The sequence below is a fragment of the Camelus dromedarius genome, chromosome 25 (assembly GCF_036321535.1).
Source record: "Camelus dromedarius isolate mCamDro1 chromosome 25, mCamDro1.pat, whole genome shotgun sequence".
NCBI lineage: Eukaryota > Metazoa > Chordata > Mammalia > Artiodactyla > Camelidae > Camelus > Camelus dromedarius.
This window is the reverse complement of record NC_087460.1, coordinates 13958975-13981085: the sequence shown is the minus strand read 5'-3', so window position 1 is coordinate 13981085 and position 22111 is coordinate 13958975. Positions and strand designations below refer to the sequence as shown.

General features: G+C 33.9%; 1 protein-coding gene across 1 annotated transcript in view; it reads right to left on the bottom strand.

Moving 5' to 3' along the window:
* The window catches only part of ETNK1 (ethanolamine kinase 1), a 46841-nt gene that overhangs the window by 20759 nt on the left and 3971 nt on the right, over positions 1 to 22111 (bottom strand). The window contains exons 2-4 of the mRNA XM_010992996.3: positions 15609 to 15868; positions 5271 to 5411; positions 584 to 726 (exon numbers count right to left, since the gene is read on the bottom strand). Coding sequence (XP_010991298.1) covers positions 584 to 726; positions 5271 to 5411; positions 15609 to 15868 — 544 coding nt within the window. The remainder of the gene's footprint in view (positions 1 to 583; positions 727 to 5270; positions 5412 to 15608; positions 15869 to 22111) is intronic.

Here is a 22111-nt window from a genome sequence, read left to right as displayed (position 1 = left end):
AACAATTTACTAGAGCATCTTGATTATTATTTTAGCAGATAGAAATTTCAACAACTACAAATAATATTTCCTCCATCTGTGGCTCTCTCTTAGCATCAAAATACCCAACAAAATCAGTATAATAAACAGGTAATAGGAAACCTGGAGACGTATTTGTTTCTAATACTGCTGTCTCCCCCAACACTCAGAAAATTTCTGTATTTATAAAACAGCGCAATGTCAGCTGGTTTTTCAATAACCCCCATTACAAGCATGTGCATTTTCAAACCATGATTACCAAGTAGGTTTTACAATTAAAATTTTTAAACAAAGTCATTTTATTATTTTTCATCTAAACCTCTAACACAAACCAAAAACTGTTTCTAATAAACCAATTCTAAGAAACGCATTTCATATAAATATGTATAGACATATTCATAATTCAGCACAGTTACCATGACTTTGTAACCAAAAGAAAACATTTGAAGACTTCATAAATATTTTTAATCTTTGCATCTGAATTAAATTTCTTGATAAAAAGATCAAAGGACCATTAAGAACATACAGAAAAAAACTTTACTTACTGCTAAAGTCAAATACCTACCTTGTTTCTCATTGTAGATTATATTCTTACACAATAGGTCATTATGGCAAAGCACAACAGGCGAGCCCAGGTTGGAAAGAATCTCCTTCATCCAAGTCATTTCTTCCTGAAGAATCTGAGAGCTCGGGATATCACTTAGGAACCTTTTAGTTTAAAACAAAACAAACAAAAAAAGTTACATCTTGTTTGTATTAATGACAACATTTTTTTAAAGTCTCATTAAGGATTAAAATCTTTTTTCGTTTTTTTTGGTCATATACAACTTAATTTTTTTCCCTCCAGTTTTATTAAAATATAATTGCATACAGCACTGTGTAAGTTTAAGGTGTACAGCATAATGATCTGATTTACACACATCATGAAATGATGACCACAATAAGCTTAGTAAGTATCCATCATCTCATACAGATACAAAGTAAAAGAAAAACGAAACAATTTTTTTTTACTTATGATGAGAACGCTCAGGATTTACTCTCTTAAAAACTTTCATATATAACACAGAGCAATGCTGATTTATGATGTTGTACATAACATCACTAATATTTATTTATTCTATAATTAGAAGTTTGTTACCTTTTGACTACCTTTTCAATTCCCCCTCCCCCATACTCCACAGATCCTCTTTCTCTGAGTTAGTCTGTTTGTTTTTGTAATATATATAAACTGTAACTATGTAGCTTCCTGGTACATGAAATAATGACTCACTATTCACATACTATAATATCGTAATGATTCACATACCAAAAAAATTTATTTTTAATGAGTTCTTTCCATTTAATTGCTCAGACTTCTGAATTATAACAAGCCAATTATTCTAAAAGTTGGAATTAAAAAGAAAACACTATAATGAACTTCAGCATAAATAAAAAGAAACTAAGCAACAGTAAAACTGAGGGGCAGAAAGGTAAAATATTTTTCAGTACAAATTTGGGTGTGGGAGTAATATATATAGCTAATAGCTAACTTCTACTAACACTACATTAATGTTTTATATTTATCTCTATTTTGTAGGTGAGGAAACCAAGACACAAGGAGTTTAATAAAAACAGGTTTAACTATATTATTTAAAGTTACAAAGATTGTCCATTAAAGAACTAAAACATCTATTTAAAGCTTGGTAGAGTGAATGTAGTAATATAAATCAGCTAAAGTCACATTTGAAAGTCAATACATACTATCTACTATTGATAAATCAACTCACATTATCATACAATCATTAATCATTATATCATCATGATAACAATATCACAGAATACTTATCTATTATAAAAATGGCCTCAGTAGTGAGACTGGGAAGGGTGGGAGTTCGTATGGCAAGCAGGATTACCGATCATGGCTTTTTATCCTACACTCCTGTCTGTGGTATTTATCATATTGTGTTTGTAATAATTTGATTAAAATAAAATGGAACAAAAATGGGTTGCTACTTCTTCAATAGCACCATCGGGCTTGCAAAACTGCTGTGAGTCTACTCTTTCTCTTCTTCCCTTCATACTTTAAGCCAAGTTCTCTTCATTCTTTCTCTATATAGTCTCTCAAATTACCCCTCGCGTGTCCATTTTACAACACCAAATTTACTTCAGTGAATTTGCCTTCAGGTGGCTGTGGCCAGGGTTCTCCCCACTGCTGCATTCTCTTCTGCACAGAGCTTCCAACAGAAATTCTTACATGCTCTTTTCAAAATGGTATAGTTATTCAAGAATTTATTTTAAAAGTATCGAATTGAATGGAAATAACAGAACTCAAAGGATTATTAACATGACAATTACAAACAAAAAGGAATGGAAGAAAGTATGAAAAATATTTTTAATATTTTAATTGTCTTTAATGTTTCAGTTGTATATTTTCTACCGGGCAAGGTGCTTTTGCTTTGTTATTTATGACACTGCATCTCTAGCTTTTCCAAAGTATCACTAACCTCAAGGATTTAAAGTATGCCTCGGCAAGTCTAGAAAATGTAACCCAAAATCTACCTAAACAACCTTCTCTGAATTGTAATAACAATAATTTTTAAAATAGTAGCTAACATTTATTTAGCGCTTTATGTGGCCAGGCACTGTTCTAAGCAATTTATATATACTGACTCAATTAAGCCTCACCAAAAATACCCATAAAAGGTAAATATACTACCTTTGCTACTTCCATAAGTCACACAACAGAACTGTTAATTAGCAGAACTGAGATTTTATCCCAGGCTGTCTGGCTCCAGTCTTGTACTCTTAACCCATACAATACCATACTGCCTCTCAACTCTGCCTCAAGTCAAGAAAATCTTGCATTTACCATTGCCACCTACTTCATTATTTTTACGTGTTTTTCCCCAAAATCTCTCAATAAGAAGCTATTTCAAAAGAGAATGTTTTGTCTTTATGTTATCACTTCCTGAATATCCAGCACACTGGACGCAGTTCCAGATGTGTGCCTATCCCAGTTAAAAGGGTCTAACAGCCCTATCCATTCAAAGCTTGACAAACTATATGCAAATAGAAACACATACTCAGAGTGAATCAAACTAATTTTTGAAATAATCAAACTCAAAAGAATAATACAGCTATTTTTCCCTAATGAATTATAAAAAATAAAAAGAAACAAGAAAAAAATCCTTAGGTCCTGCTTATCTCTGTCGTTCTTAAAACAGACTTCCTGAATATAAAAGGTGAAGTCTTCGTGTACATTTAGATATAAGGACAAAATAAAATTTCCAATTTTTGTACTAGTATTAATCACATTATGTGAAATCATGTTTGGTGTAAATTCTCAGGTGGGAGCCACAGAGTATGTCAGAGGGTCCCAGCAGGACTGTGCTCGGGGTAAAGAGTGGCCAAAATGGCAGAGGAGGAAGACTCTGAGCTCACCTGCTCCCACAAGCACACCAAATTACAACTATTTACAGAGCAACTACTGATGAGAAAGACCAGAAGGCTAACACAAAAGATTTTCTACAACTACAGATATAAATAAGGAACCACAGTGAGTTGAGTGGAAGGGGCTGGGATGTGGTGCAGTCAGTACCCACACCCCCGGGTGGGCGACCCACAAATGGGAGGATCATCACAACTGCAGGAGCTCTCCATGAGGAGTGAGAGGTCCAAGCCCACATCAGGCTCCCTAGTCCGGGAATCCTGCACCAGGAAGACCAGCCCCAGAATGTTTGGGTTTTGAAGGGCACACTTTTCGAGAGCCAGAGGGCTGTGGGAAACAAAGACTCCCTCCATTCTTAGAGGGCACACACAAAATCCCACATGCCCCGGGGCCCAGGGGAGAAGAGCCTGGCTCAGATCCACCCGCTGACCTTCAAGAGCGTCCGGAGAGGCAGAAGGCAACTGGCGCTCACCCTGGGGACCCTCACACTGGCAGCAGCCATTTGGGGAGCCCATTCTCCCAGGAGGACACTGGAGCTGGCAAGCGCCATATTGGAATCCTCACTTTAGCTTATTAGCACCAGAACACAGGCCCACCACAGCAGGCAAAGCTATAGGACAACTTGGGCCCCTCAGGCAGCACCCAGGGATCTGGCCCCACCCACCAGCAAGCTGACACTAACTTCCAGACACCCCGAAACCCAAGGCCAGCTGTGCCAGGAACCAGCCCCCATCTACTGGGTGGGCTGACACCAACTCTGGAGACCCCCAGGGCCCTGCAGCCAGAGACCCCGGAACCTGGATCCACCCAACAGCAGGCTGGTACTAGGTCCCAGACCCTCTGGGATCTGGGCCCTGTCCACCAGCAGGCCGCCACTAGATCTGGGATACTGGGCCCCATAACCACCCACCCTAGAACCTGGTTCCACCCAAGTGGGCCAGCACTAGACCCACTGACACTCCTGTATGCTATATATGGTAGTTGTTAAGAGAGTAAATCCTAAGAGTTCTCATCATAAAGGAAAAAATTTTTTCTATGTGTTTAACTTTGTGTCTATTTGAGACTACAGATGCTCACTAAACTTACTGTGGCCATCATTTCATGATGTGTGTAAGTCAGATCATTACGCGGTACATCTTAAACTCATACAGTGCTGTATGTCAATTATATCTCAATAAAACTGGGAGGAAAAAAAGTTCAAAAAATTGAGATTCTAAATACTGATTTACAAATTTTTCTATATAGGAAATAATGAAATACCTTAGTTTGAACCTGGAGAGTCAGTCTTACAAAAGCTGAGTAAGACTTCAGTAAATGAATTTTCAACCTCATTATTTGAGACTTAAATAGTCCCAAAGAACTAAGACAACCCAAACTTTTCCACACTCTGTTATTACTACACTGCCCAATATAGATCTCCAGGCCCATGCAAAACAGCTTTTCTTTGGACACAACGAACTTTTTTAAAAGGTCTCTATGGCCAACTCAAATTATGCAAAAATGCACCCATTCATAGTGATATTTATATCATGTTCACATTATGTTTACTTTCAAATAAATGTTCTATACTTGTTTCTTGCACCCCCCCCCATTTCCCCACTTTTATAAGGGTTGCTTTTTGGTTTTTTAAGTTGACTGGTAGAAGAGAAGTGGTTATTTCTGTAGTGCCTTCTGAGAGTCAAATGAATTAATGCTTATTTTACTTAAATGCAAAGCAGTAAACGAAACCAGATTTTATATACAGAAACCTTATAGTTATCTTTGAAACCCTATATATAGAACAAAGCAATGTAAAACATAATTTCAAATGTAAAAATAATTTTACCTTTTATTAATGTCTTCATCTGCAAATCCTGTGGGAATGAGAGAGAAATATTTTCCCATCTTTAGCCATAGATTAGATTTGGGAATCCAGCCATTGTGTGCATGAATAGCATGGATTTTAGCCAGCTGACGTGCTATTAGCCTGTTTAAAAACAAAACATAAAAAGAAAATGTTAAGCACCATACAGTTCATATCTACACAAAGGTAAACTAAAATAATTAGGGTGCATTTATCTTATAATATGATTTATTTTTACCATATATAAGATTCAAAATAATATGGCAAGCCAACTCTCACAAGGAGAGGCAAACAAATGTTTAAAGCGTAAGTAGGAAGAAATGCCTAAAATTAATACAGCAATTAAGTATTATGTCTAAAAGAGGATGAGTATCTGGAAGTAGGCAGCCTATTTTGTTTATACAGTGTTTGGGATCAGCAGAAAAACACACAACTATAAATCACTTCAAGGCACATATTTAGACATTAATCACTGATACATTTAAATTGTACTGAGTCGTTTTAACTTTGAGCTTTTGAAGTCACTGAAGTAAAAGGGCAAAAGGGACTAAAGTAAAAAGGTAACAGGGCAGAAACACAGGTTCTAAGAGCTGATTTCTATAAGGGTGTTAACCAATTCTCTGCAGAAACGTTAGGATTTTATGATTTTAGAATCAATCCTGATACAACAACAAAGTGATCTGAAGCTGTGTATACACTATCTTTGTACCTACAGAACTTAGCACAGCAAATGTTAAAGGAGGAATAAGCATACCAAACAGAAATAAGAAATAAATGACAATACAGCCCACAGAATTGTAGGTAGAAAAGTGACTTAACAGTCATCTACCAAAAAAAGAACTTAAAAATCGCAAATTTTCAAGATGCTAGCCATCTAACATAATATTCCTCAAAGTACAGCTGAAGGGTGTACAACAAAGCGCCACCTAGGGATGGCTGAGGTTCTGCCTCGGATCTGTTCAATCAGGATTCAGGGGTGGGACCCAGCACCCTCATTTTAAACAAGATTTACAGGTGATCTTAATCCACTGTAAAGTTCGAGGAGCACTGATATAATGCCCAATTCTGCTTTTGAAGTCACTGACGTTAAAGGGCAAAAGGGACTGAAGTAAAAAAGTGGGCAGATAAACAGGTTCTATGAATTAATTTCTGTAACTGTGTTAACAACAAATTCTCTGAAAAACATTAGCTTTGCTATGTACTGAAATCAACCTATGAAAATTAAAAAAAAAACAACACAGAGGCTGAGCACTACCCAACTACCCCCAGAAACTCTAATTTAATTGTTTCGGGGTACAGCCAGGGCATCAAGCTGTTTTTTAAAAGATTCCCAGATGAACTTAATATGCAAAAACCACCTAACTAAGGCACACAGGGAATCTAGCAGTGTAGTAATCCCTCACCAATCTGTGATTAAGTAACAGTTTTATCATATTTTTACACTACAATGAATATTTCTATCTACCTAAGAGTCCTGATTTTCCTTCGGTGAAACTTCCATCTCCTCACTTTCAGTTCATGTGCTTCATACTGAGCTGATCTCGATCCTAACTCCCTATTCCATCTGCACCGCTAACTTTAGGAGAGAACGTATGACACAGACTTGCCCAGAGCATTCAACCTTCAGGCCACAGTGACTGGTTCAGGACATATAACCCAAGCTAGGGCAAAAGGATTTGTCCCCAGGGCTCTTGTTGAAGCTACTGACTTTGATTGCAGCTATCAGGAAAAGAGGAACATACGCCGCATCCCTACAACACACACACTGCAAACTGACAAGTCAGAAACTGCTGATATTATATTTGCCCTTCTTAAAGCTTGCCAGAAAATAAAGCTAACGCACAATAAAACAGAGACTGATATTCCTAATGACACTGCTAGAGCCCCTGGATCTATCCATGCCTGACTTCAGTATTCTTAGATACATGCATCAACAAATTCCTTCTTCTTTGAGTCAATTTGAATTTTCAAATTATCATCCTCAATCAAGAGTCCTAATTCATTACCAAAATATTAAAATCTGTGATCTTTTTAGGTATGTGTGTTTTGGTTCATACCTCTCAAATCAGCAAATAAACATTTTTATATAAATTAAATAAATATTACTTAGCTGAATTTCCCTAAGAGCACATATTCTACAAGAATACAGGGGAAAAAATTCTATTTTTATGCCAATCTCTCATACATGCATAGAAAGCTAGGCCCAAATGAACATACAGTACTTTAAGCACTAGGAAACTTCATGAAAAAGCCAAGTGATAACAAAATCAAAACAAAGAAGAGTGCAAATACACACATACATATGCACACACATGTGTATGTATGTATGTATGTATACATATGTACGTGTGTGTGTGTGTGTGTAAGAACTGGTTTTAAAATTTTAAGGATGGAAGCTGGGACAAGAGGCTTGAAGAAAGGCAATCCACGTTACATAAAACTCACAGGGCAATCTATACCACTGTTCTGAATGTAATTCAGGAGAAGCATCACATATTAGAACAGGAATTCAATACTAACAAATTTTATTTGCTGTTTTAAAAATAAATCATAATGTCTTTTTTTTATAGTTTTACCCCAGAGTTTGTAGAAGACTCTAATTTGCAAAATACAAAATGTAGTCTCAGAAGTTGCCTGTATATAAGTTATTCAGCTAGGAGCGTCCGGAATGACAATTCTATGGTAAATACATCAAAAGTGAATAAAATATCATGGCCACGACTCCAAAGGGCTCTTAGATGATAACTGAATCTGTTGAACATGAACAGCTGCTAGAAGAAAAAGCACCTACTAATTCTGAGTGTCAGTTTTTCTAGAGGAATGGGGGCTCGCCAGAGCTGAGCCAGGATTTGAACTGGTGACGTGACGCAGAAGCCAAGGCCCTTCACTGCAGGGCACCGCAGTTAGCACTGCAGGGCACTGCAGTTAGCGCTGCAGAGCTAGCTGGGCTGTCATCGGGCTTTGCCACTGCATTTTCAGTCTAAACTTAAGCAAATCATTTCACTTCTCTGAGTCTCAGCTTCCTTACAAGGAAAATCAAATTACTGGCCTATTACACAATCTTAACTCTTCTTCAAATCTAACATGATACGCCCTGAATACCAGAAAAAAATTTACATAAAAATTTACTAAATTTAAAGATGTAAGTTCAATAATGACAGCATGAATTTCACATTTGTACTCATATACAAAGATCCTGAAGACTAACTTCCTATCTCATACCAATTTCCTACTAGTTACAATGGAAATATTAAACTATGGAATGAAAGAGGCAAAATTTTCCAAATGATATTGATATTTATCAAAAATTATCAAATGTAATTTTCTTCTTTGAACAAATTTCTAAAATTACAGGTGAAACAATAAAATTTTATATGAAATTTTAAAAACAGTTCTATATAACATGATATATACCTACTTAAATGGAAAACAAACTAAAATATTAATGATCATCATACAATAACAAAATTAATATTTACAAAAATGTGTATCAAAACTTAAGAGCTAATGTAATATCTTAAAAGTAAATTAGATATATGTGCCTTATTATAGGTGCACTGTTAAAACAGAATTTGATTATATAAGGGACAAAATTAGTATTAAATGATAGTATCATGTTTACATAATGGCAAAAATATATTCAGTGTTGTTTAAAATGTTTCACAGCATTTTCCTATGTAATTTTTCTAAATAGCAGCAAATAATAATAGCAATAGTTGAAACTGCTTTATTAACAGTTTTGATAAATACTGTCACTAAGTTATTCTACAAGGGGCAAAGACCATGCCTTATTCTATCTTAGCATTCAGCACTAAGAAAAGGTACTAGATATTTAATGAATGAGAGACATTACCCTGGCAACAGACTCAGGATTTAGAAATTTACCAAAGAATTCTACCACTTTAGATTTATTGTCAGGTAGGTTAAAATCTACCCTGGATTTTTTAAAAATCTCAAATAATAAGAATTGTACCAAAATTAATGCTTTGCTATAGAAAAACAAAGTGACTATCCACTTGAAATAGTCTTTGTTCTCTGACAAGTCATATCTTGTATAAGCCTTCTTTCAAAATCTAGAATTCAAGTCAATTTCTCAGAACTGTTGGTCTATCTTTTCTACAGCAAAATTAACAAGGAAAGGAAGAAAATCCATGTATTATACAAATATCCTCATGGAAATAAGTATAGTTCAATTGCAAGCATAGCAGCTACATATTTAAAAATAGGCTTTGCTAACAGATTTAAAAAATAAGTAAATCCTATTTACAAGTTCTATATTCATCTAAAGTTAATTGGGCTTTAACAAAACATGCAATTTGTGAAGGATGGCTTTGTTAAGAAAATGAATGGTTTTTATTAGTAAATGAACTCAACAAAGTGGCAGAACACAAAATCAATATATAACATCAGTTGTAGTTCTACATTAACAATAAGTAATCCAAAAAGAAAACTAAGAAAATAATTCCATTTACAACAGCATCAAAAAGAATACTTAGGAATAAACTTAACCAAGGAGGTGAAAGATTTCTACACTTAAAACAAAAGACTGCTGAAAAAAATTAAACACAGAAACAAACAGAAAGACATCCCATGTTCATGGACTGGAAGATAATATTGTTAAGATGTCAATATTACCCAAAATGATCTACAGATTCAAAATAATTCCTATCAAAATCCCAACTGCATTTTTTGCATAAATAGAAAAAAATCCACCCTAAAATTCAAATATAATTTTAAGGAAGCCCAGATAACTCAAACAACCTGGGGGAAAAAGTTAGAGGACTCACACTTCCTGATTTCAAAACTTACTACAAAGTTATAGTTATCAAAACAGTGGTAGTGGCACAGTGATGGATATATAGACCAATTGAACAAACAGCCCAGAAATAAACCCTCAAGTTTATGATCAAATGACTTTCAATAAGGATGCCAAGACCATTCAAAGACAAAGGACAGTCTTTTCAAAACTTGGTGTTGGAAAACAGGATATCCACAAGTAAAAGAAAGAAGTTCCTTAATACTTTCCTTAAATCATATACATATACAGTATTTGTAAGTCATACATGTGATAAGGGGTTAATGGCCAGGATATATAAAGTACTCTTATACCTCAACAACAAAAAATAAATAATCCAACTAGAAAATTGGTAAAGGACTAGAATTGACATTTCCTCCAAGAAGAGACACAAATGACCAACAAGCATAAGAAAAGATGCTAAACATGACTAACCCATCATTAGAGAAATAAAAATCAAAAGCACAATGAGACGTTACCTTCTTGCAATTAGGATGCCTACTATCAAAAAAACAAAGAAACTAAAAAGTGTTAGGAAGGACCTGGAGAAATCAGAACCCTTGTGCACTATTGGTGGGAATGTAAATTGGTGCCGCCGCTATGGAAAACAGCATAGCAGTTCCTAAAAGTATTAAAAATGGAATTACTGTATGACCTAGCAATTCTACTTCTGGTTATACACCCAAAAGAATTGAAAGTAGGGTCTCAAAAAGATATTTGCACTCTCACATTCATAAGAGCATTGTGAAAAAAAAAAAAAAAAGTAGAAGAAACCCAAATGTCTATCCATGGATTAATGGATAAACAAAACACAGTACATACATATAATGGAATATTATTCCACCTTAAAAAAAGGAAATTCTGTCTGACACATGCTACAACATGGATGAACCTTGAAGACATTGTGCTAAGTGAAATAAGCCAGCCACAAAAAGACAAAAGTAAGATTCCACTTACAAAAGGTACCTAGAGTCAAATTCATTCAGATAGAAAGCAGAATGATGGTTGCCAAGGATAGGGGTAGGGGAGAATGGGAAGCTGTTGTTTAATGCATATAAAATTTTAGTTTTGCAAGATGAAAAGAACTATGGAGACCAGCTGTACAACAACATGAATGTATTATGGAACAGTATACTTTAAAAATGATTTAAGATGGTAAATGTTGCTATATCTATTTTATCACAATTAAAAAGAAAAAAATTAAATAAATAAATGGTCATTAAAAAAGAATATAGTTCTTAAAAACACTTGATTAGAGCACTTTGCCTTCTAGAAGTAAATTTTATATACAACAGGAAAAAACTATTTTAAAAACATCTCTTTACTAAAGTAACTTAACATTATTTAATAAACTATTAATTTGTTTTTGTATATACAAAAGGGCAATAAAAAATTAAAGATTTCTGATTTCCACTATCATAGATTGGTCCTTCTACCTAGTCTCAGTAAGTAAGGTTTACTGCACTAAAATCAAGGCAAATGCTACTTTAAAATCCCATACTCAATAAAGCCAAATGCTTGAAAATCTCAAGGCTTCAGAAAATCTCCTCAAATACCCACTAATACTCACTAATTGCTCCCCCTTTTGGAAGCTTTTAAAAAATTAAGAGCATTATAAAAAGAATAGGCATTTTTTGAAACTGGAAAAAAATCCCTAATCCTACCTTCCTACCAGAATTTATTTCTTTTTTTTACAAACTCCCCTTGAGTCTTCACATAAGCAAATTATTGCCTGATTGTAGCCACAGTTCAACTATTAAGCTGATTTCTTTCCTCTTAGCCCTGCATCAGACATTTTGCATGTTTTAAACAATATTCAAAATCATCATTTCAATAGTTATGTAAACACTTACTTGTGCTGATATACCTTAGTTATAGCTAAACGTAAGAGCTGTTGTGACAGAAACAAGCATATAGCTTTTTTAATGAGTTACTGTATATTGCCCTATCGATTTCCAAAAGAGAACATTACCAATTTTACTTGCAACTCAGTGTACCAGTTCCACTACAACACCCTCAGTACTGGAAGTTGGTGTTTTTGGTTATGCTCCTTGATAAGTGTGCAATATAACTCATTTTAAATGTTTAAAATGAGTTATATTTGGGGAAAATGAGACATATTGGGAGAAATAGACATTTCTCCCAATATGTCTATTGCTGGCTGGTTTTAATTAAATCTCAGGCAGGATTCCCAGCCAAGAGGCAAGTTTTAGAGAAATATCTGATGAGAAAATTCCCAAACACCTTTGAATTAAAAAAAAAAAAAATTTAAGGTCTCTGCAATATTTGACTGCTACAGAAAAGTTCAAGTAAAAAATCTGAAAGGTCATAATAAATTTCCGTAAATCAAATTACTACTTAAACATTAACTTGATGCAACTCAGTCTTTAACCTGTCATCTCCCTCAGCCTTCTCCATGTTCTGCCTCATCCTTTAAAGTCCAGTTCAAATGTTATCACAGTTAAACATTGCCTAACTTCCCAACTATACCAAAGTAAACTATCTGTACTTCTTTGAAAACTGTTTCTGTTCCTCTGTATACTATTTAGCTTATTTTTTCCCAAGGTTATTGTCTGTCACAGACTAAATTTCTCCACTTAAGGTAGCTTTAAAAGATCAATTATGAAAAGCTTTCCTGTTAGAACAGCAATTCTGTGGTGAGCTTAATGATAATTAATTATATAAAAAGATCAGAAATCAATAAATAGGAAAACAAATCATTTATTTTCTTATTGAGTCTATTCACTTTATACAAATTTTCATAACAAGTTAATTATTATAAGTGGTATTACAAAGGCTTTACTATTTTCCTTACATTTTATGTTCTTTTCTCAATAAGTAAGTAGAAAGGTAGTTACTCACCATTAGTATTCTTTGGAGTTGTACTTTCACTAGTCATGTGATCTTAGGCAAATTACGTAAAATCTTTGCACTTCACTTTTCTTATCTATTAAAATGTGATCATATTACCTATCCCCTAGGATTGCTATGAGTTGAATGTATTAATATACATAAGGTGTTTAGAACAGTATCCAGCCAATTAAGTGCTATATCAGAATTAGCCACCATCATCACTTTATTATCTCTCCAAGTAACAGAACTGTAATATATGCATTACTATTGTTATTCAGTATTAGTGAAAAAAATAAATCCTGAATTTTTAGTATAAAATGATCTCTGCAAGGAAGTTAAAATAAAACCAAAACAAGAGAGAACCAATGGGTAATAATTACCTAAAACTGTCTAGCTGAAGGATTCTGAGGTCTCATCTAGGTTCAGGAAGAAAGAATTTCAAAATAGGTTAGTATTGTCTGTTACAAACCAAGGGCTGGAGGCGGGGGTGCAGGGAGGGGTAGTGGCAATAAATATTTGCTATGCCACATCCATATGCTGCTTTCCCACCTCAAGGAACACTATATGCCATAATAGCTAGTTTTCAAAAGCATAAAAGTCTGTCTGAATTTTAAAATTCAAGGTATGTTCCTAAAAGCATAACAAAGACAATAGATTGGTAATATCCATGATAATTTGCCTAAGTAGCATTTTAAAACTTTCTTCAGTTAATGTTCAAATTGTTAGAAGTTCTGTAGAAGTTGATAATGGTGTGAAAAGTCTTAAGAAAAACAATAATTATAAAAGCTAACTGTTTATTATGTGCCAGGAACTGTTCTAAGCTTTTTACATCCTTACAACAACCTTGGAGGTAGAAACTATTATTAATCCCATTGTTTAGATGAGGAAATAAAGGCAGAAAACATTTAAGTAGTATGCCCAAAGTCACAGTTCATAAAACTGAGTAAGGCAATCTGGCTCCACAGTGTACTCTTAGGGACAGAGCTATACCGCCTAAAACAGAATCTCACATGGCTCCTGATCCCACAACTTCCCAACATCACTGAAAGAGAAAAAACTGCTCCAGACATCCAGTTTCCATCATGTAATAGTAAAATGAGTTGAAAACCTCATGAATATGAACTTCTGAGCAGCAGACAGTACCATTGCCAGCAGTTCAACTGAAAGCTTAAATTCAGTATATTAAAGAGAGCTTAAGAATATCAAAGTAGAATGTATGAAAACGTGGTTTTTATAAAGTCAGCTAAGACTGCTACACCAGTGAAAACAGTATTAGTCTTAAACAACTTTTTTCTTAAATCTTCTGGACATTGACTCTTAAAACTAGTATTTTCCTCCCTGCTTTAGTTACTAGGAAGCTCGTATGTCCCTTCTCTAACAATATCATGGAATATATTTTTTTTGTAATTGAATCTAATTCCAGCTTTTCCTTTGGTGTAATTTATGCATCTATTCATTTTTAATCCTGTTACATAGATATTTCTCAACCACAATGAACAAGATTGAGGGTTTATAAATAAATAACTTACATGCAAACTTGAAGACTACAAAAAAATTCTAACACAAAAGAACAAACATAAATTAATCAGGATCCTTCAACATATTCTAAACAGCACACTCATGTAAGAGAAGAGACCATATCTGACAGCTAAAAACTAGGATTTAAGTAGATTCCTATGCCAAAATACCTTAAAATACGATTTGAAACAGGTTTAAAATAAATAAATGATACCAGTCCATTCTGTTTTTACCAGTGCGTTAACTCAGCAAGTATCAAAATGTAATCTAGGATCCCTAGACCCTAGTCCCTTTCAGGAGGTTTATGAGGTTAAAACTATTTTCATAAACTATTACTCACTTTTTTCACTCTCATTTTCTAATGAGTATACGGTGTAGTTCTGAGAAGCTACATGAACTGCTGTGATGATGTCATCACACTAACAGCTAAAAAAATATGCACTTGATAATCTTTTATTATAAAAAATCTGCCTTAATATCTAACATGGTATATATTGATAAATATAACTCATATAAACAAAAGCTCTTTGGGTCCTCAATAATCTTTTAGAGTTGTAAAAGGGTCTTGAGACCAAAATCATTGAGAACTTTTAAACTACAAATGAACTTGTTGTTTTCAAATCAAGCCCATTTACAAGTTTTCAAGAGCAGAAAGAGAGTTTTAAAAGATAGCAATTTTAGAAAAATGATCAAGCATATGCAAGACATTATTCTACAGAAAACATAGTATTCTGAATTAAATAATTAAAAGTTTAAAGAGTAACAAAGAAGCATTAAAAGAATGAAAAGAATCTTAATAAGCAAGAACTCAAACTATGAGCAGCTGAGTAACAAAACTTAGTAATAAGAAATATGTAATGCTTTAACTCAAGCACTGCTTTAAAAAATGAAGGGGAAGCCTTGACGCTCTGCAGCAGGCTCAGGTAACACTGCTCACAGTCCTTTCTTTTGCAAAGAGTTAGCTATAAGAATGGCAGATGGAATGTTTCTTCTTTAGCAAAAACAAGACAAAACAAACCCCAAACTAAAGGAAGTTTCTAAGTTAACCAAACAGCTGCTCAAAGGAAGAAAAGGCAGTTTTGAAAAATATTTCCTTAGTGCACTTAATACTCTCATTTTTCAAAAGGAAAAATTATTAAGAAAAAGAAATATACCTGAAAATGGCAGGGTTACAGACATGCTTTGGATCCAGTGCCTCTCCCTGTATAAATTCATAACACAGTCCGTTATTGAAGGTACAGTAGAGCTGTGGTGCACAGCCATGAGCCTGCAACACTCGGAAACTCTTCACTTCCTCATCTCGATCGACCAATAGTTCAGTCTTATTGCCATAAATTCGCACCAGGACTACATCCTCCATTGTATTACCCACATAACAGCCAATAAGTTTATTTGTGATTCCATCTGTGAAAAGCTGTCCAAAAAAAGAGAGAGAGATGGGGAAAAAACAATTATTTACTTTTAAGGAATAGGAGATAAGCTAAAAATAATTAAATACTAGATGAATGAAAATACCTACTTTTTAACACAACTTTTAAATACTTTTGCCTAACATAGCTATTATTTTAATTCTCGATTTAAACAAAAAGGAATGCTACTGTTTAATATATTACCCTTAATTCCTACAACATTTTGTCTTTTTTGATCTAAAAGTATTAATTATTCCATCTCCAGTATTTCTATACAATCTAGGGAGGGTACAGCTCAGTAATAAAGAGTGTGCCTAGCAAGCACGAGGCCCTGGGTTAAATCCCCAATACCTCCATTAAAATAGCTAAATAAATAAATACAACCTAATTATCTCCCCCCTCCACCAAAAAAAAAAAAAAAAAGTATACAGTGCTGTATGTCTCAGTAAAGCTGGAAGAAAATTTTTTTAAAAAACCTATTGTATCTCACTGCTTTGTACCAGAATCATTACAAATGTGTAGGCGTGTGTGTGTGTGTGTGTGTGTGTGTGTGTGTGTGTACAATACACACTCTCTCCCTCCTATGTCTAATAGATTAGAAAGTCTCTGAAGATAGGGAAAATGGCTTTCTTGCTAGCACAGTATGTGACATAAAGTCCTTAATAACGTTCACAATTTTAAATACATACATATAATGTACTATAACTTACAGTAAATCTCCAATTTATAAAAAACTATATTTTAAATGTTATTTTCAAAGATTACTTAACGTAATACGCATTAGACATTGTTTTAAATATTCAGGTTATAATTTAAAATTGAAAACTACAGCTAATAAAAGAACAACCTTAATTCGAGGAACACAGAGAAGTAGCTAAAGATTTCTCTGATATTTTCTAAAAGACAGTTTGGGGACTTTTCAAGAGCTTTAAGTCAAGTACTTAAAGTCCTTTTTTAGATTTGAGTACAAATTACATACTAAAATACAAACAGATCATTAGTAATATTAATTCTCTAACTCTATTCAAAAAGTGCAACTTTTGTTTTCCTCTACACTAGTTTGACGCTAAAACTAACTTCCTATTTACTCAATTATAATTCAGAGCTTTTGGAGGCTCTCAGGTGGAATAAAGGGATAAGAGGTAAAAGTGAAACCAAGAGTTAAGGACATTTTTCCCAAGACAACTAGGAAAGACCAGGAATAGTGCACAGAGGGTAAGTTATAACCGTAAACACATTTAACTAATGCTTGAGAAAGAGGGTAAATATTTTTATTTTCACAAGATTGTTGTAATGACATCTGAAAAGGCTTCAGATTAGATCTTCAGGTAAAATTTGAAAGAAAGTATTTACTAAAGTTAATGTAACTCTAACAAATTTTTATATTTTTTATTATATACAGATTTGACTGTTACCCTTATTCACCTAATACAGATAAATTTTATGAGCTAATGTGAAAAAACTTATTTTGAGTATCTGTTTTTCATATATGCAGAAACATACAAACATTGCTTTCCGCCTAGATTTCAAAAAGATTATATGTAGGAAGACATTGGCAAGAAGCATATGCACTTAAAACTCAATTCCAATCATCATTTTATTAAGATCTACGCTGAAGAGCACGCTATTTCTTTTTCTAAACATTTTTTAATTTTAATTTTTGATTTACAGTGTTGTATTAGTTTCTGGTGTACAGCATAGTGATTTAGTTATACATATACAGGTATATATACCTTTTCATTACAGGTTGCTACAAGCCATTGAATACAGTTTCCTGTGCTGTACACTAGGACCTTGTTTATCTACTCTGTCTACATATATATATCAAACATCATATAACATTAGTATTATCTCTGGCTAATGGGAATACAGGTCATTTTAATTTTCTTCCTGTTTTTCCACCATGTCTACAGTGAGTGTCTTTTAAGACTGTAATCAGACATAAAAGGAGCAACATTTTTAAAAAGAAAGAAAAAGCAATGGCTACTGTCCTGTAAAAGCATGTTATTTCTTACTAAAATGCCATATCAATTCACACATGTTTTTCTGTAACTTCTTCAGATGTCATGTAGGGATAAAATATTTCAATTACTGTAACAAAGTTTAAGAAACTAACATTCTGAACTGCTTATAATGAATGACACTCTATACTCCTCAAATGCCAGGACTCATAATCTATGTTTTATATACCCTCATAACAAATAGTAGGGACTTAAACACTAGAATTCATGTAGAATATTAATGTCATCTTGACCTAGCTTATAACAAATGCATTCTCTCACTCTTGCCTATAATAATAAATTTCCTTAATTGTGCATGCTATAATGTACATTTATGTGTACATACAGAAACATACACATAAAGACATATGCACTTAAAAGGACTAGAAATGGATAATATTACTGGATAAGATCACTAAACACTGTATAGACATTTATAATAATGACATAGGATCACAACTCCAATAACACTAACATATTTTATTGCACAGTCACGTATTTGCAATGAAATGATAGTAACAATAAATCCCTGGGATGAAAAACTAAATATACGAATAATGTAACTTCATCTATAAAAATATTTTATCTATAAATATGAATTAAAATGTCTGCAAAGATATCCAATAAAAATATTAGGTAGTTTAAATCTTATTTCTTGCTTTCTTGTTTCTCTCTTAAGTAGTTTAAATTTCTTTCTTTCGGCTACTGTATGTTTTCTTACTTTTTTTTCCTGCAATGAATCTAGTTTACATGTGTAAAAAATTAAGCTCGTGAGAGAAACAAAAGGAGCCCAATAGCTAGGAACTGACCTGACACACACAGCAAGGCCTTGAGATTCTGTTGAACATAAGCAATTTCACAAAACACCAACAACAGAGGAGGCCATTCTGTGGTCATAATGGATCAAGACAAAAACAAAACCACTCTGTAATCATGTCTGAACATAGACAAAACTACGACAATTTTCCAAACCACAAAAATGACCAGACATCACCCTATTCTGGCTAATATGAGAGACTCCTACTCCTCTTCCAGTCGCAGCTTTGACCTGCTTCACTCCTCCAGTCTTCTAGGTAAGATAAACTACTCACGGTCATAGACTTGCCCTCCTCCCTTCCTGACAGCACCCAATCCAGAGGAAAGCCTCGCTTCCTTGAACCCTCTTCCAAATCACCAGACAAATCCAAACCCTGTAAGTCCTTTCTAACACTCACTCACTGAGAGTCAAACCACTCCCTATGGAATAAATCTTCCTTAACTGCAGGGAGTAATAAACCCAATTTGTTCAGCTATTGGTATGTTCCTGGTGATCTCTTGACAGAGATTTCCGACTTTAAAGATGTATGGATGATGCTTTTTGCTCTTGGTAGTTTCCACCACATATATAAACCAGCAAGTAATTGAATGTGCTGAACTTTCCAAAACCTACAATTAAAATATAATAGGCACATACTAGATATGTGTACTGTATTAGGTATATGCTAGAAAAATAAAATTCCACCTCAAAGGAGGGGAAAAAACTAGTACAAATCTCATGGATCTCCTTTTCAGTTTGTCAAGTATTTAAGACAGTACTATTCAGCAGATGAGCTACAGAGCAAGACAACCTAAGTTTAAATTCTAGCTATGTATCTGTAACCTCAGGCAGGCCACTTAACCTGTATGAGCTTCATTCACTAAACTCATGTTTAGTATCAGCATATCAGAATCTACTTTATAGATTCTTACGAGGATTAATGAGTTCATACACACAGAAGCGCTTACAACAGTGCCTGACACACATTAAGCTCTTCACAAGTTTGTAGATAACTACATAAATTGTAACACAAAACAACGAAATAACTCATGATGAAATCATAGAATAAAATTAATTATGTATACAAAAAAGAATATAGTTATATTTACTATATTTATAAACACAGGTAGACAATGTATGCTAGTAAATCTATAATTTGATAATTTTTTATAAGTTCAAAAGAAACTGTTCACAAAATTACATTCGGGGAGAATCACTTGGTGTTGAGGGAGTTGGACTTTCTACCCTTCATTTTACAGCCTTGATTATGTTTTAAATATTTTACTAAGGGCATGTATCATTTGTAGTTTTTTAAACAAAATCAACAGGTTTATATAGAATATGAGTTCTAATTTTCTTCTGTATACTCCCTCTTCAGAAATTTTTAAAAACCTCATTTTAAAAATAATTAAGTCACGCGATGTTTAACATGACCAAATAATATGTAGCTTTCAAAAATTGTGGTCAATCCCATACAAACATGGAAAAATGTTTATGAAAGGCTACATAAAAAAAGGAATACAAAATTGTACATACGGGTCAATTACAATTATGTAAAATATTTCAGGGACAAGTCGAATGTAATAAAATAAAACAGTTGATTTCTTCAATAAAATATGAATAGGAAGTGGGGTCATTTTTCCTGTTCAAAGGTTTAACATTGTGGTTGGTACATCTTTTCAATAAAACTAAGTTACTTCGTGTCCATATATAGCCCCTTATCAAAAACTTCACACACTTACTATATTATTTTCCCAGAGTACTGACACAGTATTTAGTGTATTATTTTCTCAGAATACTGGAAAAAGTGACTAATTCAAAATATCCTGTTTTGTTAACTTAATTTTTTTTTTTTAACTGCTATTGTGATTACCGGTAGATGCAGAGAGAAGTTAGGAGAAGGAAGTGAAATGGGAGATTTTCTGGGTTGCTGGTAATATCTTCTTTCTTTTCCTGGGCTGGGGTTACAAAGGTATTTGTTCCACAATAATTAATGTTTCATGCATTTTTCTATATGTTTGTTGTATCTCACAATTTTTAAAAGGGTGATAGAAATTTATCTATTTATAGCCCATCTGTTAACTAAAGTAATTCCTATTAAGACAAAATCATGAGAAATATAACCTGATTCCTTAAATGTAGTTCTTTTATTACTTTCCTATCTTTGTCACCCACAGACACACACAAACCCTTAAGCTGCCCGCTTTCTCCCTCACCGGCAAGCAATTAACAAGTCCTGCACATTTATTTTTCTGAAATGTCAAATCTATACCTTATTTCCATCTTCAAGGCCACTGTCCTAATTTGGATCCCAGCATCTCTTTTCTGTACCAACAGTCTCTCCTAGGTTGTCTTTCACAAATGTTTTTAATGCAATATACAGAAAAATATATTTATCATCTAATTCAGTACATACATACTTTTATATAAAACTAAAACAAGCTTCACAAGATAATGCTTATCTTATTACTTGCAATGCTCTCTAATCTATCCTATCACATCTTATTCTAAGTCACCTTTTTAAACTGTAGTGGTTTTAACCCATATACGGATTTAGCATCCTCAGTAGGTGGTAACTGCCAGTGTTAAAACCAATGTCCTTCCCAAGGGATCACTTATTCTCCAATTCAAAACATTCCCTTCAATAGATGCTGCCTACATTGTAACCTGCCCATCTCTAAAAAATACATGATATAACTTACTTGCTTAAAAACATTCAACAGCTTCCCATTGTGTCCTAGATAATAAAATACCACCTCTTTAATGAGGTGTAGAACCTTCATACCTAACCAATCACTTTTCTGAAAATCACTCCTACTTCTTTTCTTGTTCGCACACCATTCTGCCCAAGATACTCATAGTCTAGCTTTGTGAAAGCAGTTTTTCTTTGCCCAGAAATACTTCCCCATTCCATCTATCTTTCCTTCCAAGCTCAGTTCAGGTACCGTCTCTTGTATGAAGCCTTCCCTCCTCCATTCTCCCACACCTACCTTCTGCTATAGTTAGTCATACAAAGCAAGGCTGCTGAAAATTAGTTATGCCTAGTACAAAAAACACCTGTTAAGATTACTAAATTTTAGGAGCTTAGAATTCTTTGAGATCAATTTTCCTCTTACAAATGGTGAGGGGAGAGCCAAGAGGAAGCTGGAGCTGAGAGATGGAGGCATGTAGTACTAAAACATACTATGTACAAATTTATGTATTTCATTGAATTTTCCTGATATTCTACGATTAATAGTAAAGTAGTAAAACTAGTACTGGTAGTTATATTACTGTTAGTAGTATAGTAGTTAAAGTCTACTATTCTCTACTGATCTACTATTTTCCAAGGTAGACAGCAATTCCATTTTTTTAGTTGGGGGCTGGTATAATTAGGTCTATTCATTTATTTGTTTGTTTTTAGAGAAAGTACTGGGATTGAACCCAGGACCTCACGCATGCTGAGCATGCGC